A 27,153-nucleotide genomic window follows, 5' to 3' on the forward strand; every position below is an offset into this window, starting at 1 on the left:
ATGGAAAGTGACTTTCGGTCATGCTCAAAGCAGTTCTGGGAAACTGTCAGGCGCCTCTGGAAAGGAAAGCAGTTCTTAGCCCAGGCTGTGTTCAGCAGGGGAGGAGAGCTGCTAAACTGGACTGAGGATATCATCAGGCAGTGGAAAGAACAGGATCTCCTCAACCCTACTGATATGCCTGCCATCAAGGAGGCAGGGATGGAAGACTCGGGCGAATCTGGTGCCATCACCCTCACAGAAGTCACAGGGGTAGTCAAAAAACTCCTCTGTGGCAAGGGGACAGATGAGATTTGTCCTGAGTTGCTGAAGTCTAGATGTTGTTGGGCTGTCATGGTTGACAATCTTATGCAACATTGCATGGAAGTCGGGGACAGTACCTCTGGATGGGCAAACTGGAGTGGCAGTCCCCATCCTTAAAAAGGGGACGGGAGAATGTGTTATAGAGGAATCACACACTATAGAGGAATCAGACTTTTCAGCCTTCCTGGGAAAGTCTATGCCAGCGTACTAGAGAGGAGACTTAGACCATTACTGAAACCTTAGATTCAGAAGGAGCAATGTGGGTTCCTTCCTTGTCATGGAACAATGGACCAGCATTTTACCCTTGCAAGAATACTGGAGGGGTCTTCGAAATATGACTAACCAGTCTACATGTGTTTTGTGGAACTGGAAAAGGCATATGACCGGGTCACTCGAGGTATCCTGTGAAGGGTGCTGTGGGAATATGGGGTACCAGATTCGCTGCAATGCGCGATCCAGTCTCTATATGATCAAAGTAGGAGCTGTGTCTACATTACAACAGGCCTGTTTCCAGTGGGTACTGGACTCCATCAGCACTGCCCCTTGTCACCTATCTTGTTCAGGTCATTCATGGACAGGATTTCAAGGTGCAGCCAGGAACCGGAGGATATCTAGATTGGTGACCTCAGAGTTGCATCTCTCTTTTTGCAGATGATGTGGTTGTGTTGGCTTCATCAGGCAGTGACCTATGTTGCACACTGAGCATGTTTCAGGCCTAGTGTGAAACGACTGGGATGAGAATCAGAACCTCCAAATCTGAGACCATGGTCCGTTGTCGGAAGATGGTGGATTGTCCCCTTTGGGTCAGAGGACAGTTAGTGCCCCAAGTGGAAGAGTTTAAGTATCTCGGGGTCTTGTTCATGAGTGAGAGTAAATTGGACTCCGAAATGACACGTGCAGTGGAGGCAGGGCGGACCGTTCGGACCAGGCATGTGGTGAGGATGCTCCCTGGTCATCTCCCTAAGGATACCTTCCAGGCATGTCCGACTGGGAGGAAGCCTCAGGAAGATTATTTTTCCCAGCTGGCTTGGGAATGTTGTGATGAGCTGCTTGCTCTACTGTCACCATGACCCAAACCCGGATAAGCGGCTGAAAATGAATGAATGAAATTAATTTATGGATATCTATGGTTTGATTTCTTTATGTATGTGGTTTACTTGGGTTGTTACAGACATCTGATGAAAATTGCATATCAATAGCACCTTTTTACTGAGAAAAATGGTGACATGTTCAATACTAATTTTACCCACTATATGAACGAGTCCCATTACTTGAAGCTTTATGTGCATGTGCACAACACTACTTCATTCAGTCTTTGAGCTACTCCCGCGTTCTGGATATTACCCAGCTTTTCGACAAAATGCAGTTGTTTACATCTCACAGGTGTCTTCTGTTGAAGCGCTGTTTCATGGGATTTATGTTGGAGAGGAGAACCAGGAGGAGGCTTCTGCTCATGGCAGGTCCCTCTCACTGCAAGTTGTACCCGAATTTCCATTGTCACCTATTTTTGGAAAAATTACCCTGGCTCTGCACAAACTGCATCAAATTGTACACTGTTTTGGATCATGATGTCACCCAATGTAACATTTTTTTTTTTCCAACATGTTCAAAAATTCAGGCCCCCAATGGCTATCTGATTATGTTTTGCACCAAAAATGTTGGCAGCTAGGCATCTTAAATCAGTAATAGCAGACCGCCTAAGTGTAATGTCCCATTAAAGCGCCTGTATCAACATGGTGGTGCAATATGGAAGCCAACATGAGGGGTGATAAACTGAACATTTCAGAGTGGCCTTTTATTGTGGCCAGCCTAAGGCACACCTGTGCAATAATCATTCTGTCTGATCAGCATCTTGATATTCCACACCTGTAAGGTGGGATGGATTATCTCGGCAAAGTGCCCACTAACAGATTTAGACAGATTTGTGAACAATATTTCAGAGAAAGAGGTTTTTTGTGGGCAGGACGGTTGCCTCACAGTGAGAAGGTCATGGGTTCAATTCCCGCCTGTGGCCTTTCTGTGTGGAGTTTGCATGTTCTCCCCGTGTTTGCGTGGGTTTTCTCCGGGTGCTCCGGTTTCCTCCCACATCCAAAGACATGCGGGTTAGGTGGATTGGAATCTTTAAATTGTCCATAGGTATGTGAGTGGGTGTGAAACTGTTTGTCTGTTTGTGGCCCTGCAACAGACTGGTGTCCTGTCCTGGGTGTACCTCACCTCGCGCTCTATGACTGCTAGGATAGGCTCCAGCCCCCCGCAACCCTTAATTGGACTAAGCAGTTGGAGTGTGTGTGTGTGTGTGTGTGTGTGTGTGTGTGTGTGTGTGTGTGTGTGTGTGTGTGTGTGTGTGTGTGTGTGTGTGTGTGTGTGTGTGTGTGTGTGTGTGAGTGTGAGAGAGAGAGAGAGAGAGGAGAGAGAGAGAGAGAGAGAGAGAGAGAGAGGTTTTTTGTGTATATAGAAAATGTTTTAGATCTTTGAGTTCATCTTGTGAAAAATGGGAGCAAAAACAAAAGTTTTGCATTTATATTTTTGTTCCTTGTAGTTTAATAAATACAATGAACTGAATGATTTTGAATTGTTTCCCCACCCCTACCTCCTGCCGCCTGGCAGCCTGGACAGCTGCATGCCCCAAACTAGTGCTGTAGGTGTAGTCAGTAGTTTAGTAATCATTTCTCAGTACTTATGTATGCTTTACTTACAAATATTTCTTATTACAAGTGTACATATGGACCCCAAAAGTGTCCTTTTTGTTGTTTTTTTTAATTTAAACACAGTTTTGTCTTAAAAAAAAATTGCAATGACTCCTGGAATTGTGTGGCTGCACAAGATCCGTCTGTTGTGTCCTTAATTTGTGGCAGAGAAGGCTGCGAACCTTGGCCATTTCAAATGGGACAGCTTTATTGCGCCAGCTATGGTGTAAATGGCCAACAATTACAGCTTTAGAAGCATGTGGCCGCTGAACTAGGACACAGCCAGCCAGTGTCATCTCAGATAAAGTTTTTTTTTAAAATAAAGAAATAATATAAAATCAACCCTTGCCAGCACAAATTACAGGGAAACAAAAATACATTCCCAGGCTAAGAAGTCACAGGTTCTATGATGTCACATAAATTTCAGCTAATCATCAGTGCTGTAAAGTATTGTTACAGTTTTCAATGAGCAATCACACAGATTGTGTAACAATCAAGGCAAATGATGCCAGCATTTGTGATAAACTGCTATTTTCTAACAGGAACATAGAGATTAGTAAGACATTTGAAAAGAACGATGAACACATCCAGCATATCACAGTCAGTTTTCATCCATCCATCCATCCATTTTCTTCCGCTTTATCCGGAGTCGGGTCGCGGGGGCAGAAGCTCAAGCAAAGCCGCCCAGACCTCCCGATCCACACACACCTCTCCCAGCTCCTCCGGGGGGAACCCCAAGGCGTTCCCAAGCCAGCCGAGAGATGTAATCCTTCCAGCGTGTCCTGGGTCTTCCCCGGGGCCTCCTCCCAATGGGATGTGCCCGGAACACTTCTCCAGCGAGGCGTCCAGGGGGCATCCGAAAAAGATGCCCGAGCCACCTCAACTGACTCCTTTCGACGTGGAGGAGCAGCGGCTCGACTCCGAGCTCCTCCCGAGTGACCGAGCTCCTCACCCTATCTCTAAGGGAGCGCCCAGCCACCCTGCGGAGGAAACTCATTTCGGCCGTTTGTACCCGTGATCTCGTTCTTTCGGTCATGAGCCAAATCTCATGAACATACGTGAGGATCGGAACGTAGATCGTTCGGTAAATCGAGAGCTTTGCCCCCCTACTCAGCTATCTCTTCACCACGACGGTCCGATACAGCGACCGCATCACTGCAGACGCTGCACCGATCCGTCTATCGATCTCACGCTCCATCCGTCCCTCACCCGTGAACAAGACCCCGAGATACTTAAACTCCTCCACTTGAGGCAAGGACACTCCATCAACCTGAAGAGGGCAAAGCACTTTTATCCGGTCGAGAACCATGGCCTCGGATTTGGAGGTGCTGATTTTCATCCCGGATGCCTCACACTCGGCTGCAAACCGCCCCAGTGCACGCTGAAGGTCCTGATTTGACGAAGCCAACAGAACCACATCGTCCGCAAACAGCGGAGACGAGATTCTGTGGTTCCCAAACCAGACCCCCTCTACACCCTGGCTGCACCTAGAAATTCTGTCCATAAAAATAATTAACAGAACCGGTGACAAAGGGCAGCCCTGGCGGAGGCCAACGTGCACTGGAAACAGGTTTGACTTACTACCGGCAATGCGAACCAAGCTCCTGCTGCGGTCGTACAGGGACCGGATAGCCCTTAGCAAAGGACCCCAGACCCCGTGCTCCCGGAGCACTCCCCATACGGTGCCCTGAGGGACACGGTCGAACGCCTTCTCCAGATCCACAAAACACATGCACCCGATGGTGCGTGTAGAGCTGGTCCAGTGTGCTGCGACCAGGATGAAAACCACACTGCTCCTCCTGTATCCGAGGTTCGACCATCGGTCGAATTCTCCTCTCCAGTACTCTGGAATAGACCTTACTGGGGAGGCTGAGGAGTGTGATCCCCCTATAGTTGGAACACACCCTCCGGTCCCCCTTCTTAAACAGAGGGACCACCACCCCGGTCTGCCAATCCAGAGGCACTGTCCCCGATCGCCACGCGATGCTGCAGAGGCATGTCAACCAAGACAGTCCCACAACATCCAGAGACTTAAGGTACTCAGGACGGATTTCATCCACCCCAGGAGCCTTGCCACCGAGGTGCTTTCTAACCACCTCGGTGACTTCTGCCTGGGTAATGGATGAGTCCACCTCTGGGTCCCCAGTCTCTGCCTCCTCTTTGGAAGACGTGACGATGGGATTGAGGAGATCCTCGAAGTACTCCTTCTACCGCCCAACAACATCCCCAGTCAGGGTCAACAGCTCCCCACCTGCACCGTAAACAATGCCGGTGGAGAGCTGCTTCCGCCTCCTGAGGCGTCAGACGGTTTGCCAGAATCTCTTCGAGGCCGACCGATAGTCCTCCTCCATAGCCTCCCCGAACTCCTCCCAGACCCGAGTTTTTGCCTCTGCGACCACACGGGCTGCGGCACGCTTGGCCTGCCGGTACCTGTCAGCTGCCTCTGGGGTCCTACCTACCAAAAAAAATGAGTAGGACTCCTTCTTCAGCTTGATGGCATCCCTTAATTCCGGTGTCCACCACCACCAGGTTCAGGGATTACCGCCGTGACAGGCACCAGAGACCTTGCGACCACAGCTACGAGCGGCCGCATCAACAATGGAGGTGGAGAACATGGTCCACTCAGACTCCATGTCTCCAACCTCCCCCGGGATCTGGGAGAAGCTCTCCCGGAGGTGGGAGTTGAAGACCTCCCTGACAGAGGGTTCCGCCAGTCGTTCCCAGCAGACCCTCACGATACGTTTGGGCCTGCCAGGTCTGACCGGCTTCCTCCCCTCCCAGCAGATCCAACTCACCACCAGGTGGTGATCGGTTGACAGCTCTGCCCCTCTCTTTACTCGAGTGTCCAAGACACGTGGCCGAAGGTCAGATGATATGACTACAAAGTCGATCATCGACCTCCGGCTCAGGGTGTCCTGGTGCCACGTGCACTTATGGACACCCTTGTGCTCGAACATGGTGTTCGTGATGGACAAACTGTGACTAGCACATAAGTCCAACAACTGAACACCACTCAGGTTCAGATCAGGGAGGCCATGCTTCCCGATCACACCCCTCCAGGTCTCACTGTCGCCGCCCACGTGGGCATTGAAATCCCCCAGGAGAACAATGGAGTCCCCAGTCGGAATGTTAAATGGTAAATGGACTTTTCCATCTGCATCAGACGCTCAAAGCATCAGACGCTCAAAGCGCTTTACAATTATGCCTCACATTCACCCCGATGTCAGGGTGCTGCCATACAAGGCGCTCACTACACACCGGGAGCAATAGGGGATTAAAGGCCTTGCCCAAGGGCCCTGAGTGATTTTCCAGTCAGGCGGGGATTTGAACCCATGATCTTCTGGACTCAAGCCAACACCTTAACCACTAGACCATCACCTCCCATGTTCAGCATTTACACTTTTCATTGGATTGACTGTTTATGCAGCCGCTCTGATCTAGTCAGATATCAGATTTGTTAAGCAGGGTAAGTCCTGGTCAGTATTTGGATGGCAGTCCTCTTAAGAAGATCAGGGGGTGTGTTTCTCAGGGAAAAACTAGAGTTGCATCAAACTTGTGCCAGATCCCAATGTGGATGTGTAGTGGCTCCACTGTGGTGACCCTGAAAAACGGGGCAACCGAAAGACAACCACCACTGGATTGACTATAGGGCTGGGATGACTAATAAAAATCATGAGTCGATTAGTCATCGATTAGTTGATGACTAAATTTCATATTGAATGAATTACTGTAATTTCCGGACTATAAGCCGCTACTTTTTTCACACACTTTGAACACTGCAGCTTAAACAATGATGCGGCTCATTTATGGATTTTTACAGGCTTTCTCACAAGTCGAAATATGTGAATTGATGCTGTCCATTAATTGGCTGAAAGCTGCGGTCCTCATGCAGTGTAAATTCACACACAAACTAAATATAAAGTCTTACCTGTTAGTTTTAGTGGATTCATCAACACGTCCTGAAGAAAACGTCTGAAAACATTTAAATCCTTGTCATGGCTGAAGAAAAGACCTCTGGCACTTTGCGTTACAGTTGCGCCTCCATCAGATCAGTCACCAGCCCCCCCCCCCCCCACCATGTCTCTGTCTTTGCACTACAAGTTGAAAAAGTCACAGCGCCTTAACATCTCATTTACCACCGATTCTGGCTGCACAATGACATTATCTCAAGGGTGAATAAAAAGTCTGTGGAGTATAGAGCCTTTTCTTACCGTGGCCCTGCTCTCTGGAACGATCTTCCTGCATCCACATGGTGGAGACTTTTAAATCAAGATTGAATATCCACTTTTTTAGACTGTCTTATCGTTAATTTATTATGTTTTTATGTTTGCTTTGTAATTTATTTTTATTCTACTATGTTTTACCTTTTTTACTGTGCCCTTTTCAATTTTAATTCACTTTGTGCTGCTATGAATTGTGTGTTGTGTGAAGCACCTTGAGGAGACTCTGTCGTGAGATGGCGCTATATAAATTAATAAAATTGAATTGAATTGAATTGAATTGGAGTTCCTTAACTATCTCAGTAACATCTGACAGGGACATGGCAACAGATTTGCTGGAGCCTTCCATCACTGCCTCCGCTGAGTAGGGCACATCAGAAAGGTTGAGTTCTTCAAAGTGTTCCTTCCACCACCAGATGATATCCCCAGTCTAGGTAAGCGGTTCTCCACTCTTACTGAATAGCTTGGGCTAAGAACTGCCTGTCTTTCCTGAGTAGTCACAGGGTTAGCAATAACTACTTTGAAGTCGAATGAACGTCATTCTCCATGGCCCCTCCAAACTGAGTTTTTGCCTCAGTAAGCAATGAGGCTGCAGTCCGTCACCATGTTAGTTTTCCAGGTTGGTTCAGTGACTTACCCTACCATCTGACCCTGGTCATCACCCACGTGGTGATCAGTTGATGGCTCTGCCCGTCTCTTCACCCAAGTGTCCAAGAAAACAAAAATTATTTTTTGATGCAACTCCAGTGTTACCTGGAGAAACACACACAGCCGCTGGTGTTCCAAAGAGGTCTCCCATCCAAGTACTAACCAGGTCCCACACTGCTTAGCTTCTGAGATCTGACAGGATCAGGCTGACACAGAGCAAATCGGCTGCTTCAAATCTATTCAAACAACAGTGAAAAAAATTACAAAATTACTCATTGAATAAAATGTATAATAACAGTAGACAAAAACCAAAAGAATGAATATTGTGATCCTCAAAACTGACACACACTGCTTAATGATTTATTTCTGTTCATATTATGCATATGCAGTGCATCTGGAAAGTATTTACAGGGCTGCACTTTTTCCACAATTTGTTAGGTTACAGCCTTATTCCAAAATGGAATAAATTCATTTTTCCCCTCAAAATCTACTCACAACACCCCATAATGACAATATGAAAAAAGGGTTGTTTTTTTTTAGATACAAAACTAAGAAATCTCATGTACATAAGTATTCACATGTTTTGGCTAATGGTAGCAATTACAGCCTCAAGTCTTCTTGAATATGATGCCACAAGCTTGGTGCACCTCTCTTTTAGAAGTTTTGCCCATTCCTCTTTGCAGCACCTCTCAAGCTCCATCAGGTTGGATGGGGAGCGCTGGTGCACAGCCATTTTCAGATCTCTCCAGAGATGTTCAGTCGGATTCAGGTCTGGGCTCTGGCTGGGCCACTCAAGGACATTCACAGAGTTGTCCTGAAGCCACTCCTTTGATATCTTGGCTGTGTGTTTAGGGTCATTGTCCTGCTGAAAGATGAACCGTCGCCCAGTCTGAGGTCAAGAGTGCTTTGGAGCAGGTATTCATTCAGGATGTCTCTGTACATTGCTGCATTCATCTTTCCCTCAATCCTGACTAGTCTCCCAGTTCCTGCCACTGAAAAACATCCCCACAGCATGATGCTGCCACCACCATGCTTCACTGTAGGGATGGTGCCTGGTTTCCTCCAAACATGACTTCTGGCATTCACACCAAAGGGTTCAGTCTTTGTCTCATCAGACCAGAGAATTTTGTTTCTCATGGTCTGAGAGTCCTCCAGGTGCCATTTGGGACACTCCAGGGAGGCTGCCATGTGCCTATTACTAAGGAGTGGCTTCTGTCTGGCCACGCTACCATACACGCCTGATTGGTGGATTGCTGCAGAGATGGTTGTCTTTCTGGCAGGTTCTCCTCTTTCCACAGAGGAATACTGGAGCTCTGACAGAGTGGCCAGGCTTTTAGGCTTTGAAGGATTACTTCAAAACTACTTTACAGGTTCTCACCACATTTGCAACACAGATAGATATTATGGCATTGAAGACTCCACTGAATTTTGGAGATGATCCAGATCTGGATCCATATTCTGGCTCTGGATTTGTTGGGAGCGATCTGCATCTGTATGCAGGTTCTGCAGCAGAAAGACACGACATCACAATGTAAAACCAAGATCAGGAAGATACTATTTTGTTTCAGCTTGTGAATTAAATATCACATTGCAACATCTTGATCAGTCGGAGCCTTCTGGATCAGTATGCAATTATTGTATTGTGTTGTGGAATCTGGATCCAGGTAAAGTCCAGATCACGGTGTGAATCACATATCTTTTATTTTGAGTCCTCGTCAACCCTTGGCGGCTGTCAGAAATCTCTGATTGCTCTTGTTTTCAATAAATTTGCAAAAACCTAAAAAGAAAAAAAGAAAAAAATCTTTTTCACATTGTCATTATGGGATATTGTGTGTAGAATTTTAAGTGAAAAAAATGAATTTACTCCATTTCAAAATAAGGCTGTAACATAACAAAATGTGGAAAAATGTGGACATACATAGGGGTGGGGGGTGTTCATGTTTATCTTCCTTTTTGCCTTATCTAACTTTACTGGTTTGATGATGACTTCCACACTGAGAACACAATGCCTGCAGTCTTACAGTCGCATTCATTTGCTCAAAAAAAAAAAAAAAAAAAAAAAAAAAAAAAAGAGATCTATGAGTACCGAATTAAGCATGGTTGGAAATAAGAATTCATATTCCATTGTAACAGAAAATCTGAACATTTGAGGAAAAAGTCTCAAGAGAATACATATAAAATGTTTTGCTCTGCTCAGTGTGTATGATCCAATAACACACTTGTAAAAATGGAATGAAAACGGACTCTGTTTTTGCAGTTCAGCATATTTTCATAGTGAGACAATCCCAGACAAAGAATTCAAGGTGACTCATATCATACAGTTCATCTTAATGCTGTGTTGACAAGACAGCTGCTAACAACGACAGAAGGTCAAAAACTGATTATTCAAAGTGATGAACTGATTATCATTGCCGGAATACAAACCATGATATTTTGAAGTCGATCATTTAATGAATGCTGTCAAAGTTGTGTTTTCTTTAAATTTTCTGGCCATACAAATGAGCAGAAAATGAATAAATTAAACACATATTCAAACTGGGTGAACTCAACTACAGCTAAATACTTCAAGGTCGACAGTGCATTTTATTGTCAAAAGAAGCACTTTCAATTCTTTATAGCAATTCACAAAAAATGCCTTCATTCCTGAATGAATTGTTGTATGGCTGGGGGGCCTGGCTGCCTTTTTGTTTCTGTCTTTTGGTTTTCCTTCCAGGTGGCTTGCATTTGGAACATGGTGGCATTTAAGACTGGAGTACACAGTGTGTATTTGCCAGAGATTCGACCTTGTGACCAGACGGGTGAGATCGTCGTCTCGGGAGCCATCTCATCATCAGTGGATGCAGAGAACGTCCAGGGTTTGATGCACGGTCTGTGAAAGAGGAGGGGGTGAGGTCTCACGCTCGTCAGCACACTTCCTGAGGTACGTTAGATTTTGTGATTAACGTTTATACAGTCAGTAAATGTGGTGTCCCTCACACCTTATTATATTGAGCTGTACGTTAGTCATGTATCGGCTTCCACTGCAGTGGAGTTTTGTGAACTGGATGTTCCATGCCTGCAAGTTGGGAAGCTGATTAGTAATTAAGCCAGGAAGTGTTTGCTGTTTATGTACACCTTTGAGTGGTCTCTCTGTGTGTAGAGTGTGGACTCACATAATGGTTCCTTCTTTCACAGACTCGGTTTGTCCCACCAGACCCACCTGGGGGGTGTCGGCGGGGTCCTTGGGTCCGAACGGCTTCTGGCTCCGGACCGTTAGCGCTGCTGGGAGCGCTGCTGGGAGCGCACCGTATCACCACCACGCCAGACCGCACACTCTTTTGTTGTTTTGTATCACATCACTGTTATGTATTAAATTCAGTTAGCCTTTGTACCGTGCTCTGCTTATTTCATACTGGGTCCTTCAAACGCTGGTCGGTTCTCCGAGCTGCGTCCGACACATAACATGAATGCCATCTTGGTAGTGCTTACTTCTACTAAGTCTACTAAAAGTGAACGTTAACTTCAGGTTCAGGGGTTTTAACAAATTTTTGCACACTGGATGGTGATTTTCATAACAAGTGGTTTAGGTGTGAATATTAAAAATTGTGATTTGGTTTACTACCTCAGTAGACATGGAGTAACAGTGGCACTAATCTGATTAAGCTACAGATACCTGGTAACATTGCTAATGGTGGTAACATACGTACCAAATACTTAACATACTTAATGCAGATATGTGTAATAAAGTACTCAGAAATGACAGGCACAATCAGTCCACAACTGCTAGCAGCGACTGCTAGCAGCGACTGCTAGCAGCGACTGCTAGCAACCGCTAGTGGGGCTCTGGAAACAGCTCATTGGCACACACTACCTGTCAGTCAAAGCAACACACCCCTAATTATTTATAGATTTCCAGTCATCAAAAAGAGGGAAACCAGCTATCGAGACCAATGCTGCTTTTTGTCCCAGGTGGTACACATGTCTGTTTCTCCTCTACAGTTGGACATTTTAACATGGGCTTCTGTGGGAAGTGATTCCCTTTTGAAGCCATGCTCAACTGCAAGATTCTCCATTTCTACATTTGCTTCATTCAAGACGACTGCAGTTTAGAATTTTGACACTACTTAAAGTTAATGCTACCTTACACTGATGAGATTTATCCCAATCAAACCTTAGTGAGCTCTAGTAAAACAGCAGTGGAAACATCTTGATAGATACCTTAACTGTTGCACTTACTGAGCAGTGTGACTGATGGAGGGAAGCTGGTCAAGTCAGCAGGGCAGGGGGCATGCACAGGACCATGTTTATCAATCCTCAGCCCACATTATCCCAAATGAAGCATGAATTCCCTGAGGAATACAGACACTGCTAGTAAATGTCTCATTCACTGGGGAAAGGTCAGGCTGAACCACAGAGAACAACAAATAAACAGCCACCGGACAACGACTGTGTCCGATGAGGAGCCGGTCTAAATGTGTCCAACTCATTAGCCCTCCGCTGGGTGTGACCACCCAGTCTGACCCCATGGATCCCCAAAGGTAGAGACAACAGCCCCCAACAGACAAAAGATTTACTGCCCTGAGTCCAGCAGTCATTTTGCTCTGTTTCAGAGACAAAAGTGCATATTAAAACAAGGACACAATAGAAAATAAAACAAAGCTAAAGCAATGTATATATATATGAAGAGTTCAGATGCAAAACCCAGTACCTCCAAAACCATACATTTTTAGTTGAGGCCAACATGTACTTGGCTGTCAGGGGGACCATCAGTGTGCAAAATATGAAAGAATTTGAACAAACTGTTTTAACTTTATTGATGAAAGTCTGTGCATTTCCGAATATGGTTTCCTTTAAATCTCCATTTTCAACTGTGTTTTTCTCCATTTAAAAAAAATACTTACATGGTTTTGCATCTGAACTCTTCATATGTGTGTGTATATATATATATATATATATATATATATATATATATATATATATATATATATATATATATATATATATATACAGTAGTGTTCAGAATAATAGTAGTGCTATGTGACTAAAAAGATTAATCCAGGTTTTGAGTATATTTCTTATTGTTACATGGGAAACAAGGTACCAGTAGATTCTCACAAATCCAACAAGACCAAGCATTCATGATATGCACACTCTTAAGGCTATGAAATTGGGTTATTAGTAAAAAAAAAAAAAAAAAATAGAAAAGGGGGTGTTCACAATAATAGTAGCATCTGCTGTTGACGCTACAAACTCAAAACTGTTATGTTCAAACTGCTTTTTTAGCAATCCTGTGAATCACTAAACTAGTATTTAGTTGTATAACTACAGTTTTTCATGATTTCTTCACATCTGCGAGGCATTAATTTTGTTGGTTTGGAACCAAGGTTTTGCTCGTTTACTAGTGTGCTTGGGGTCATTGTCTTGTTGAAACACCCATTTCAAGGGCATGTCCTCTTCAGCATAAGGCAACATGACCTCTTCAAGTATTGTGACATATCCAAACTGATCCATGATACCTGGTATGCGATATATAGGCCCAACACCATAGTAGGAGAAACATGCCCATATCATGATGCTTGCACCACCATGCTTCACTGTCTTCACTGTGAACTGTGGCTTGAATTCAGAGTTTGGGGGTCGTCTCACAAACTGTCTGCGGCCCTTGGACCCAAAAAGAACAATTTTACTCTCATCAGTCCACAAAATATTCCTCCATTCCTCTTTAGGCCAGTTGATGTGTTCTTTGGCAAATTGTAACCTCTTCTGCATGTCTTTTATTTAACACAGGGACTTTGCGGGGATTCTTGTAAATAAATTAGCTTCACGCAGGCGTCTTCTAACTGTCACAGCACTTACAGGTAACTCCAGACTTGATCATCCTGGAGCTGATCAATGGGTGAGCCTTTGCCATTCTGGTTATTCTTCTATCCATTTTGATGGTTGTTTTCCATTTTCTTCCACGCGTCTCTGGTTTTTTTTGTCCATTTTAAAGCATTGGAGATCATTGTAGATGAACAGCCTATAATTTTTTGCACCTGCGTATACGTTTTCCCCTCTCCAATCAACTTTTTAATCAAACTACGCTGTTCTTCTGAACAATGTCTTGAACGTCCCATTTTCCTCAGGCTTTCAAAGAGAAAAGCATGTTCAACAGGTGCTGGCTTCATCCTTAAATAGGGGACACCTGATTCACACCTGTTTGTTCCACAAAATTGACGAACTCACTGACTGAATGCCACACTACTATTATTGTGAACACCCCCTTTTCTACTTTTTTTTTTACTAATAGCCCAATTTCATAGCCTTAAGAGTGTGCATATCATGAATGCTTGGTCTTGTTGGATTTGTGAGAATCTACTGAATCTGCTGGTACCTTGTTTCCTATGTAACAATAAGAAATATACTCAAAACCTGGATTAATCTTTTTAGTCACATAGCACTACTATTATTCTGAACACTACTGTATACTGCACTACAGTATATATATATATATATATATATATATATATATATATATATATATATATATATATATACACACACACACACACACACTGTAGTAAGACCATTTGTGTTTTTCTCAACTCTTTTCTCATTGTATCTGTCTTGTTGGTATTACATTACAGTGCAGAAAATGAAACTAACTAATTTGTTATACCCACATTTACTAGTTTTCCTGCAATTATATTTATTTATCATTTAATGTTTTAAATAAATTAAAAATGTACTTTGAGATATACTAATACATGTATGTGCAACAAAGTAATCTTTGAGACTTTGCTCATGTTTCACTTACTCCAGGTTGACAAGAAAGAAGCAACAACTATGTGCAAAATAAGACAGACTGTTAACTAGCAGTGTGATTTTAAAAAGCTGTTGCCTAATGGAAGCACAGATTGTTTGAAAATGAGTCAAATCGAGTCTGGGAGCATGTACTAGTGTCATGTCACTGCATCAACATCACCACAGAAACACTTTGTATCCCGGACAGCAGCAACAGAGGCATCCAAAATAACCATCAGTGTGCTGCAGCAAGGTGAAATGTCGACATCCCCTTGACCTTCTCCATCCACTGTGGTCCTCTCAGCACTAAGGGACCTACGTGTTGGATCATGCACAGAGAAGTGTGTCACATGATGTACTTGATGCACCCTCATGATGCTAATACTTTTCATCTGAGCCTCCCTAAGTGCTTAACTGCATGTCTGACACAAAGTCATTCCAAGGATCCTCCAAAGAGACCTAGTACCATAAACATCCAATCATTGCATTAGGTCCTAGTTAGAGTCCAAGTCTCACAACCATACAGTAAGACAGGAAGCACCAGGGGCCTCATGTACAAAGCGAGCGTCCGTCCGTCTCCACGCTAATGTTCTGATAAATCAAAAGTGAAATGACTGTGGAAATGTGCAGTGCGTCATGCAAAAATCCTTGCTGGCACACGCATGTTTCTACAGCTATTGTTCCACTGCTGACACGTAAAACATGACACGTGAAACATGAAGTCATCAGAGTGATGTGCACACCAGAGACACACTTGACATTAACAACAGCTGCGTTAGCGCTGTTAGAGGACCGTGCAAATAGTGCAATCGCACATGTGCATGTATTCAGAGATGACAAGGATTTACATGAAAATGATGATAATTGGCTCATAATCCGATTTCAATTACCAAGGCCACTGTTACTGAAGTTGCGCTATATAGTGAAGAGCCAGGGTTTGTCTGTGCCCACACAGGTGTTGACCACACTGGGCGTCCCGGTAACAGGGACATTCCAGCGGGAGATGGCTGATCGTCCACTCTTAGCTTCATAGTGAAGTTCAGCAGAGAAGGATTTTCTTTCACCAAAACAGATCAAATCCAGGCTTGCATCTCAGATGTACCATAATTTGTAGCTAAACTCTCAGGTCTTTTAAGAAAATCCTCCTCTATACCACTTCATCATGAAGCTGTATAACTGGGGATACAAAATGCAAAGCATGCACTGTGCAAAGGTTCTCCAATCACAGCCACATAAGCCTGTAAGCTCTTCTGGGTGTCTTGGTGGCTTTCCTCACTCTTCTCCTTGCACAGTCACTCAGTTTTTCAGAACTGTCTACTCCATGCAGATTTACCACAGAGTGCCATATTGTTTGTATTTCTTCATAATTGATGTAAATAAAGTCCAAGATATATTCAGTGGCAGCTTCACCATCAGAGAGTCTCATCCACAAATACCAGAAAACTCTAAGCTGTCACTGATGTTAAAGGCGGCAATACACTGTATTAAGAACAGGGGTATGTAAACTTATGATGAGGGTCATTTGGGTAGTTTGTGTTGTCATTATGATTTAAAAAGAGTAAGCACAGTTGTTTGACAATAAATGGCTTCACCCAACCACTAACCATGAGTGAAAAAAACAAATAAAAAATAAACAATTTTGTGTTCTGGTGTCCTGTCCAGGGTGTACCCCACCTCACGCTCTATGACTGCTGGGACAGGCTCCAGTCCCCCGTGACCCTTAATTGGAGTAAGTGGTTGAAGATGAGTGAGTGAGCTTTCTTTTACATCCATAATATTGTAAAGATTCATCCTGTTCTGTCTATGGCAGATTCAGAGACATTGATTCATGCCTTTGTCTCTTCTAGAATAGACTACTGTCATACTGTCTTATTTTCAGGCTCACCACAGACAAATATAAGAGGTCTTCAAATGGTTCAGAATGCTGCTGCTAGAGTTCTGACTAGGAAAAGAACGTTTGATCATATTACCCAGATTTTGGCCTCCCTCCACTGCTTTCTTTTCTGTCTGAGTTCAGACTTTGAGGTTTTGTTATTAACATACAAAATCCTTTATGCTTTTTCACACCAAAAAAGAGCCATGTGAGGTGGTTTGGGCATCTGGTGAGGATGCCCCTTGGTCATCTCCCTAGGGAGGTCTTCCAGGCACGTGTAAATGGGAGGAGGCCCCCGGGGATGACCCAGGACATGCTGAAGGGATTATATTTCCCAGCTGTCCTGGGAACGCCTCTGGATCCTCCAAGAAGAGTTAGAGGACTTAGCCACGGATAAGAAGTGTAGGATGAGCTGTGTGGTCTACTGTCACCGCAACACAGATAAACAGCACAAAATGAATGAAAATCCTTCATGATCTTGCACCTCCCTATCTGGCTGATCTAACTATGTTTTATGTACCGGCCTGTTGTGTGGAACCGTCTGCCTACTGAAATAAAACATTCTGATTTTGTGGAGTCTTTCACATCCAAAGACCCATATGTTCTCTGTGGTACAACTGATATAGTTGTGTTGTATTGAAATACCTTTCCTCGTCCATCCTAAATTTGTGTTACTACTTATGGAGCTGGACGCCATCTCACTGTATGTAAATTCTGGGATTGTTCGAGGTATGTACGGCTAAGTTGCTGGTGATTACACCAACATCCTGTCCGTCATTTTGCTGTTGAGAAATACTGTTGCTGTGTGTTGTTCATTTTGATGATGGATTTCTGTTCAGTCTTCTTGTTCTAAGGAGCTGTGCTTGAAGAGGTTGCTTGAGAAGCATCAGTGACGGCCATGAGGAGTAACATGGAAAAGCAGCTCCACAAGGTCTCCTCCACAAGTCTGATGGGGATTGTGGGAAGGCGGAAAACAATTGTGACTGATCAGCAGAATGGTTGAGGGCCAGGGCATAATGCGCACTGATGTGAACTCTGAGAAATTTTGAAATGGTCAGTTGGCCGAAGGGTCCACATAATGGGTCCATGATCTTTACTGCTTCATTATTGGAACGAACTGGTTACTATGACTAAAGGACTGTACAAGTGCCTGGATGCTTAGTTCCATCATATCAGTCTTGCATGTGTGACATCTCTTTGTTGTTGTTATGTGCAGACGCGGGTTGAGGAGCGGACCAACGTCTGACCGAACCCAGCGCTAAATAACCAGAAAGCGGTTCCAAAAACAAAACAAATTTATTTTCCCTTCTGTGCAATAATTGTGTACAACATAAATGTGCGGTTTGTCTGGCGAGGTGAAGGATGGCGCGCTCTCCAGCGCCCAAAAGGATCAAAGCTCGGCGCTTCTGGACCCAGACTCACCGCCGAACACCCCCCAGGTGGATACGACAAACTGACTCTGTGAAAGATGGAAAAGGTGAGGTAAGTCAACAGCTACAACAAATATCCTTCAAAGGCACACACTATCAGCAACACATTCAGGTCTGAATTTAAGCTTTATGTAAATGAGCAGCTTCTCACAACAGGTGGAGGATCATCAGTCCGTACGCCACGACAGTGAGAAGCAAACTGCACAATTCTCATCAATGTTCAAATATACTGCGTAACAAAATGCCAAATTACTATTAACGATCATTCAGACAATAATCACCTCTGATGTGTGCTGACAGCATGTGTCCCTCACCCGTCCTCCTTCACAGGCACGATGTGTCAAACCCTGGCGCGGTCCTCAGCGTCTCACAAACGAATGTCACAAGGTCGAGTTACCGGCAATTCTGCTTGAATCACTCATGGCTTAAATGCAGAACGCCATCTCATTATCTGCTTCAGCTGAAAGTCTTTAAGTTTGCACATGAGCATCATCCACAGGTGCTGCAAGTCATTAGGCCTGCACGTGAACATCCTCCACAAGTGCAGCCAATAATGTTGATGAGGGTGAAGGACTCTTCTGCCAGCACCTTCTCCACAGACAAAAACCAGTTTGCATACCAGAGAGCAAAGAAAAGAAAACAACACAAAAATGTCCAGCCAAACCCCCCAACACACAACAGTACCCCCCCATCAACGGGAAGCCTCCCGGCGACCGAACAGACCAGGCCCGAGAACAGCACCTCCCTCCGGGGTCCACGACAGGAAGCAGACGGCGTAACGCTCCCAAGGTCCACAGCAGACAGCAGGACAGGGCACCGCGGCTGGAAGGCCGGCTGGCATCAACAAAACCCCAAAAGAGTCCCATATACAACCCAACATACAAGAAAAAACACAAAACCCACCCAAACCCTCCCCAGGGGACCGTCCCATCCAACCCCGGGAAGAAAAGAAAAACTCCGAAATGCAATAACCCAACATAGCCCCAACAACACAATACAACATAAATTCACAAAGAAAAATAACAAACAACCCCCCCAGAACGACTTGCAGAGCCCAACACCCCCCAGAAGACCTTTACCGCCAGTTCCAGGAGTAACAGCCAAAGCCGGAATCCCACAGAGGTCCCCAGGTATAAATGGAGCAACAGCGCCCCCCAGAGGACAGTACCATCAACCCCAGGAGGCACCCTCCCCACAACCCAGGAACCCCAGACCCGGCCACACTTGGCTAGTCGGCCCCACAAGCCAATTCCCCCCCAGAGGACCGTCACATCAACCCTGGAGGTGGAACCTGGAAGGAAACACAAAAAACACAAAAATCCAACCCCCGGCGGACTCCATTAAACCACCCCGGGGGCAAATAAAACAACCGGAAAACCCTGTTACCCCCCCCCCCCCAGCACCCCGAAAGACCCCAGATCACTCCCAGAACCTATCGTCAGCTACAATTTTGGCGAACGGCACAAAACAACCAAGCTGGGGAAGGAAACAGGAAAAAAGAACCCAGTCCCATCCCCTAAGCGCAGCGGAAAACCGGAAATACGTCCGGTGCCCCAAACCGACCATACCATCAGCCCATCGGGAGGGGTGGAACTATCGAAATGGCGAACGGCACAGATCGGCCCACCACTCCGACTGAGGTACGTTCCTGCTGCACCACACCCCGGTAACACCAATGACGAATGGTCAAAGGCCCACCGGGGCTGGAGTGGAACCGGGCATCAACCAAACCCAAAAAACACGCCCCTGACAACGCCCCCCTAGGTGCAGAGGTTTTCTGAGGAACGCTCAGCGTAACCAACCTGCACCACCCCACAACCCAAAAGACAAACGGTCTTAGAGCATGTGAGGTTGGGGTTAGGGAAGCAGGGAAATAAACAACAAAACAAAACGACCCAATCCTCAAACAAAAATTACCTAAATTCAAATAATGATTACCTGAGTCCAGCCGAGCTCCGAACTGCCAGTCGTTCACTCCACCAGAACCGCCTCTAAGTCCCTAAACAATTCATAACCCCTTACATAAAAACAAAAACAGCCCAAATAACTAAACAACCAAAGATCTGCCCTTTTTTTTTTTTTTTTTTTTGTGTCCAAAATATGCCTGTCTAAGAACACCTGGAGATACGTCATCGTTATCTTTCTTGACGCTTATGTGACCGGAGCAATATGGCTGTCTCAGCTCGTCCGAGCTGCATGGGCTTCAATGTCTCCCGCATAAGGCTCCGAATGACCGATAATTGGTTCGGAAGCCGACTCTCTGGGTGACGGAGTTATCTGCACCGGTATCGATGGTGCCGCAGCTGAAGCAGCAGGAAGTGGAACGGCTTGCGCTGCAAGCTCCGTAACGCGGGCATCTGTTTGTTTAATTTGATTTACGAGAGGTCGTAATTGCTCCCATATCTTCTCCAAGTATTCTTGAACTTTTTCAGCAAAAGGAACCGCTTCTGCCGCTGGGTCCATTTTAGAATGGCCGGGAACTACTGTTATGTGCAGACGCGGGTTGAGGAGCGGACCAACGTCTGACCGAACCCCGCGCTAAATAACCAGAAAGCGGTTCCAAAAACAAAACAAATTTATTTTCCCTTCTGTGCAATAACTGTGTACAACATAAATGTGCGGTTTGTCTGGCGAGGTGAAGGACGGCGCGCTCTCCAGCGCCCAAAAGGATCAAACCTCGGCGCTTCTGGACCCAGACTCACCGCCGAACACCCCCCTGGTGGATACGACAAACTGACTCTGTGAAGGATGGAAAAGGTGAGGTAAGTCAACAGCTACAACAAATATCCTTCAAAGGCACACACTATCAGCAACACATTCAGGTCTGAATTTAAGCTTTATGTAAATGAGCAGCTTCTCACAACAGGTGGAGGATCATCAGTCCGCACGCCACGGCAGTGAGAAGCAAACTGCACAATTCTCATCAATGTTCAAATATACTACGTAACAAAATGCCAAATTACTATTAACGATCATTCAGACAATAATCACCTCTGGTGTGTGCTGACAGCATGTGTCCCTCACCCGTCCTCCTTCACAGGCACGATGTGTCAAACCCTGGCGCGGTCCTCAGCGTCTCACAAACGAACGTCACAAGGTCGAGTTCCCGGCAATTCTGCTTGAATCACTCATGGCTTAAATGCAGAACGCCATCTCATTATCTGCTTCAGCTGAAAGTCTTTAAGTTTGCACATGAGCATCATCCACAGGTGCTGCAAGTCATTAGGCCTGCACGTGAACATCCTCCACAAGTGCAGCCAATAATGTTGATGAGGGTGAAGGACTCTTCTGCCAGCACCTTCTCCACAGACAAAAACCAGTTTGCATACCACCTGGAGAGCAAAGAAAAGAAAACAACACAAAAATGTCCAGCCAAACCCCCCAACACACAACAGTTGTGCTTTGTTTTCTTCTTTTTTTGTTGTAGTTCTCATTGTTTTGTTTTGTTGTTTGTTTATTTGTTATTTGTAGTATGGTCAGAGTAGATGGTCGCCCCTTTGAGTCTGGTCTGCTTGAGGTTTTTCTTAAATCAAAAAATAAATAATTAATTAACAAAAAAAATAATTAATAAAACACAACTAAATCAGTGCTTTTACATCCAGTTTTTCTTAACACACATAAGGATATGAATACATGAACATTCAACATACATGGAAAATGACACAGGTGGTCTTGATCCGTCTCCTTTGGAAGCAAATGCACTAACCGTGGCCACCACACTGCCCACAAATAGTATGGTACTTAGAGGTGGGCGGATCAATCCTGTTATCGATAATATTGATACCAACACTGGTATTGATATTGAACAAGCCTTGTGTAAAAAGATCGATATTCAAGCTTTTTTTCCTCTCTCACACGCACTGACTGCTGCGCACGCAGATTCATCAAAGTCTACTCTTTGTAAGAGCAGTGCTGCACTGTGTCACACAGCACGGAGCAGCGCACCCTTTGTATTGTGGTTTGTCAGCCCTCTACTTCAGGAGATTTTGTTTTAAGTTGTGTAGAGTGATATTTTTTTAAACAAAAATTTGATTGTGATAATAAAGTATTTTGTTGTCACGTACAATGTTTGGCGAAATTCTATCCTAGGTCTTTTGGACCCTTTGGATCTATGATGCTTAAATATGAAAAAGTATCAGTATCGGTATTGGCGATACTGGGCCTGTATTTACTTGGTATCGGATCAATACCAAAATTCCCGGTATCGCCCACCTCTAATGGTACTCTCTGATTATTAATTTTTTTTAAATATAAGTGTTCATCAGTGTTGCTGCTTTTATTTGTGCAGTATTTGCTGCAGAATTCTCGCCGCAGACAAAACAAATAGCTAAAAGTTACGGAGATACAGATAAGAAGATGTTGTTGCCTCGGCCCACCTCCTTCACGTCAGTGGCATGAGGGTGAACCCGCCCCTGCACTTGTATAAATTCAGACCTTGTGTGTGAGAGGAGACACACTCCAGCATCCAGGTCATCCACTGGGTGAGACACAGAGAAGCCCCAGATCTTTGGATTTCAGCATTGAAATGTCAGACACTGGCAAACCTCTGACTTCCTTCCTCATAGAAGACATTCTGTCCACTAAGGACAGCAGTGGATTTTGCGGAAAGTCATTGCAACAATGTTTGCAGTGGAATGAAGAAAAGTTATCAGAACAACTCTGCTCACACGAGACGTCATCACAGAAAGGTGAGCTTCTGCAATCCACTCTTTAGATGATAATAATTGGAATGTAGTAGAGCGTATACCCAGCGGAGAGCGGCGCACCTGAATTTGCACAGATAGATTTGTACAGGTATCATTTTGAGGAGTATAGTTGCTTTAAGAAGTCGTTTTTCACCTCAACCTCATAGTGCAGCAGATAACTGAAGCAATCCTTCAAGTGGTGATACAAGCACCAAATTTGGCACAAATGCACATTAGACATTACTCTATTGAAAAAAACAACTGGCCACTTGATTTTTCAATAGACAGCCAGGTAGAGATCAATTGACGAATTACACAGGGATCAATATTTAAAAATGCTCCAATCAAATTGAAAACTACACATTGTCGGATCACAGAGATTCCAAAAATGTATAGTTTGGACTATCTGTGATAGAATGTTCTGGAGTTATGGGGTAAAAACAGCAAGAATGGTGACAAAGGTCAATTTCAGTTTGTACAGGGGTCAAAAGTTAAAGTTGCTCCAATTTTGGTAAAAAGTGATGCAAATTATTGGTTGAGCCAATAGGATTAATAAGTGGAATAGTTTTGATAGTGATAGTGAATGTTTGGTCTCCAAAGTAAAGGTCAAACAAGGTCACTCAACAAAAATATAAACGCAACACATTTGGTTTTGCTCCCATTTTGTATGAGATGAACTCAAAGATCTAAAACTTTTTCCACATACACAATATCACCATTTCCCTCAAATATTGTTCACAAACCAGTCTAAATCTGTGATAGTGAGCACTTCTCCTTTGCTGTGATAATCCATCCCACCTCACAGGTGTGCCATACCAAGATGCTGATTAGACACCATGATTAGTGCACAGGTGTGCCTTAGACTGCCCACAATAAAAGGCCACTCTGAAAGGTGCAGTTTTATCACACAGCACAATGCCACAGATGTCACAAGATTTGAGGGAGCGTGCAATTGGCATGCTGACAGCAGGAATGTCAACCAGAGCTGTTGCTCGTGTATTGAATGTTCATGTCTCTACCATAAGCCGTCTCCAAAGTCGTTTCAGAGAATTTGGCAGTACATCCAACCAGCCTCACAACCGCAGACCACGTGTAACCACACCAGCCCAGGACCTCCACATCCAGCATGTTCACCTCCAAGATCGTCTGAGACCAGCCACTCGGACAGCTGCTGAAACAATCGGTTTGCATAACCAAAGAATTTCTGCACAAACTGTCAGAAACCGTCTCAGGGAAGCTCATCTGCATGCTCGTCGTCCTCATCGGGGTCTCGACCTGACTCCAGTTCATCGTCGTGACCGACTTGAGTGGGCAAATGCTCACATTCGCTGGTGTTTGGCACGTTGGAGAGGTGTTCTCTTCACGGATGATGCGAAGGAGATGTGTTGCACTGCATGAGGCAAATGGTGGTCCCACCAGATACTGACTGGTATCCCCCCCAGTAAAACAAAACTGCACCTTTCAGAGTGGCCTTTTATTGTGGACTGTCTAAGGCACACCTGTGCACTAATCATGGTGTCTAATCAGCATCTTGATATGGCACACTTGTGAGGTGGGATGGATTATCACAGCAAAGGAGAAGTGCTCACTATCACAGATTTAGACTGGTTTGTGAACAATATTTGAGGGAAATGGTGATATTGTGTATGTGGAAAAAGTTTTAGATCTTTGAGTTCATCTCATACAAAATGGGAGCAAAACCAAAAGTGTTGCGTTTATATTTTTGTTGAGTATATGACATGTTACATATGCTATCCCGTAACATGATAACTAAGCGTGATACATGGTCCAAACTATTCCTTTTTAGAACTCTATTACGTCAACTAATAATTTGCATAATCTTGTTACCAAAATTGGAGCAACTTTATTTTTGACCCCTGTACAAACTGAAACTTACCTTTGTCACCATTCTTGCTGTTTTTACTCTGTAACTCCATAGAATTCAGTCACAGATAGTCCAAACTATACCTTTTTGGAATCTTTATGATCAGACAAATAATGTGGTATATTTTTTTCAATATGATTGGAGCATCTTTTAATTTTGACCCCTGTGTAATTCTTCAATTGACCCCTACCAAGTGGCCACTCATTTTTTTTCCAAGAGTTATGTCTAAGGAGTATTTGTGCCGAATTTGATGCTTGTATCACCATTTGCAGGATTCCCATTGAAATATTCTCTTGCCCGGCTCAATGGGGGTTAATTGTCTCCTTTAATGGCACGCTTTTGTTTGCACTTCACAGAGTCCAGTGGCACATCCTCTCCCAGCGTCTCAGAATCCAGCAGCGTTACTTCTGCAGGGAAACAGAAGCGTTCCCGTGCTGCTTTTACACACGTCCAAGTGCTTGAGCTAGAGAAGAAATTTCATCATCAGAAGTATCTGTCTGCAGCAGAGAGGGCTCATCTGGCCAGTACCTTAAGGCTAACGGAGACCCAGATTAAAATCTGGTTCCAGAACAGGAGATACAAAACCAAAAGGAAGCAGCAAGCACTGGACTTCTGTCAGGACTTGTCCACACCTGAGAGTTTGGGCCTGAAAGACCATTTTTTCCACTCATCGCTGCTCACCACCATCTGTGAAGCCTATCCATACAGACCCTACCTGTGGGACTACAGTGGCCCCTGGGGGCCAGTGTTTTGGTAAAATTGATCTAAGATTTGAGTTTAAACGCATTAAACTCATGTTGAATCTTTAAAATATTAGTTTGATGACTCTGTCTTATAAAATGGTTTATGTTTTGTTATTTATAAATGTATTTATATAGTATATACTTACACAACTGCAACAACAATCCTGCACATTTATCAAGCCACCAAAACTAGCTGGACAAACCCATTTGTCATTTTTAATATGTGCAGTCAGTTATAGTGCTGGTCAAAATTTTATAAGCACAATTTAAAATATGTACAGAGATAAATGCAAATAAACCAATTTTGTACAATCAGAATATTTGATGGAGTTCCCAGTCACTGAGGAGAAAAAGATTTCATGTAGTGGAAAAAAAAAAATACAGATATTAAATCTATGGGCTACACAGTCAGTGGCAGCCTTCAATGAATTTATTGCAAATGATTTCTGGATTAATCACTTTTGTTTTTTGTTTTTTTTGCAACAAGTCAGGTGATGATTACATGAACATTTCCAAGTCATTGACTATGTCTTCAACTTCATTTATGTCAACAAATACAAACTGGTATGGTACACTAAATCTGTCTGGAGTAGGCAGTTGTCTTTGAGTGTCTTGATGGTTTCCCTCACTTACCTCCTTGCACGGTCACACAGGATTTGAGAAGTGCCTACTACAGTCAGTTTTACTATACAGTACCATGCTGTTTGTTGTGCTTAATGATTGATGTAAATTAAGTCCAAGACATATTAAGTGACTTAGAAATGTTCATGCATCCATCCTCTGACTTCTTCTAAGAAAGCTTATTGTGAAAGTGATGAATACTAAAGAGGCAAGAACAGTGTCATGTACATTTTGTGTTTGTATTATTATTATTATTTATTTATTTGAATGTACAAAGGCATTTTTACTATGGTTGTGGTTGGGTTGGGCAATAACTTTGATTGTTTTATTAAATATTCAAATGAGACAAGATTGGGTTATTTACTTTTATTTCTGAACATATTGAAATTTTATGGTGTACCACTAATGCTGAGACAGAAAAAGAGACAGACACACACACACACATATATATATATATATATATATATATATATATATATATATATATATATATACACACACACACACACACACACACACAAACACTGTATATATAGCCTTTATTTAACCAGGTAAAATCTCTTATGAGAGACTTGGCCAAGAAAGCAGCATAACAATAATTACAACACACATAATACAAACAAACACCATAAAAGAATCCATCCATCCATTTTCTATACATGCTAATTCCAATTATGGATCATGGGGGGGGGGGGCTGGAGCCTATCCCTGCAGTCACTGAGCGTGAGGCGGGGTACACCCTGGACAGGACGCCAGTCTATCACACACATTCACACCCGCACACACACCTACAGTCAATTTAAAGTTTTCAGTTCAATTAACATACATGTCTTTGGATGTGGGAGGAAGCCAGAGCACATGCAAACACGGGGAGAACATGCAAACTCACTTTGTCCATTATAATCGAAATCCGTTATATGTGGGAAGCGATCCTACAACCTTCTTGCTCTAAGCCACAGTGCTGCCCCCACCATAAAATAGTAAAAATACAAATATCCAGTTAATATACAATAAAAGATCAAGATTTTTAAAAGGGGCACAGTCTTAAAAGTGATTACAAGAAAACTCTAAGAACATTTACACTGAAGATTTGTTTTTTTTTTCTCGATTCTTTAAAACTGATTTAAATGATCAACTGTGACAGTTTCAACGCCTTCTGTGTATTATTCCAGTATATACAGTAAAACCCGCATATAATGGATTCAGGTGGACCAGTGAATTTTGTCCGTTATAATTGAAATCCATTATATGTATAAAACAGACAAAATTCGTTATATGTATGTAAAGAATTAGTTACAG

General features: G+C 43.8%; 1 protein-coding gene across 1 annotated transcript; it reads left to right on the forward strand.

Annotated features, from left to right (window-relative positions):
• nkx3-1 (NK3 homeobox 1) lies at nucleotides 1–26,200 on the forward strand. The gene is made up of 3 exons (XM_034169554.1): nucleotides 1–249; nucleotides 22,353–22,608; nucleotides 24,847–26,200. The coding sequence occupies exons 1-3, from the start codon at nucleotides 1–3 to the stop codon at nucleotides 25,245–25,247; spliced, it is 906 nt and encodes a 301-aa protein (XP_034025445.1). The 3' UTR covers nucleotides 25,248–26,200.
• Nucleotides 26,201–27,153: the final 953 nt, after the last annotated feature.

This window comes from Thalassophryne amazonica, chromosome 5 (assembly GCF_902500255.1).
Source record: "Thalassophryne amazonica chromosome 5, fThaAma1.1, whole genome shotgun sequence".
NCBI lineage: Eukaryota > Metazoa > Chordata > Actinopteri > Batrachoidiformes > Batrachoididae > Thalassophryne > Thalassophryne amazonica.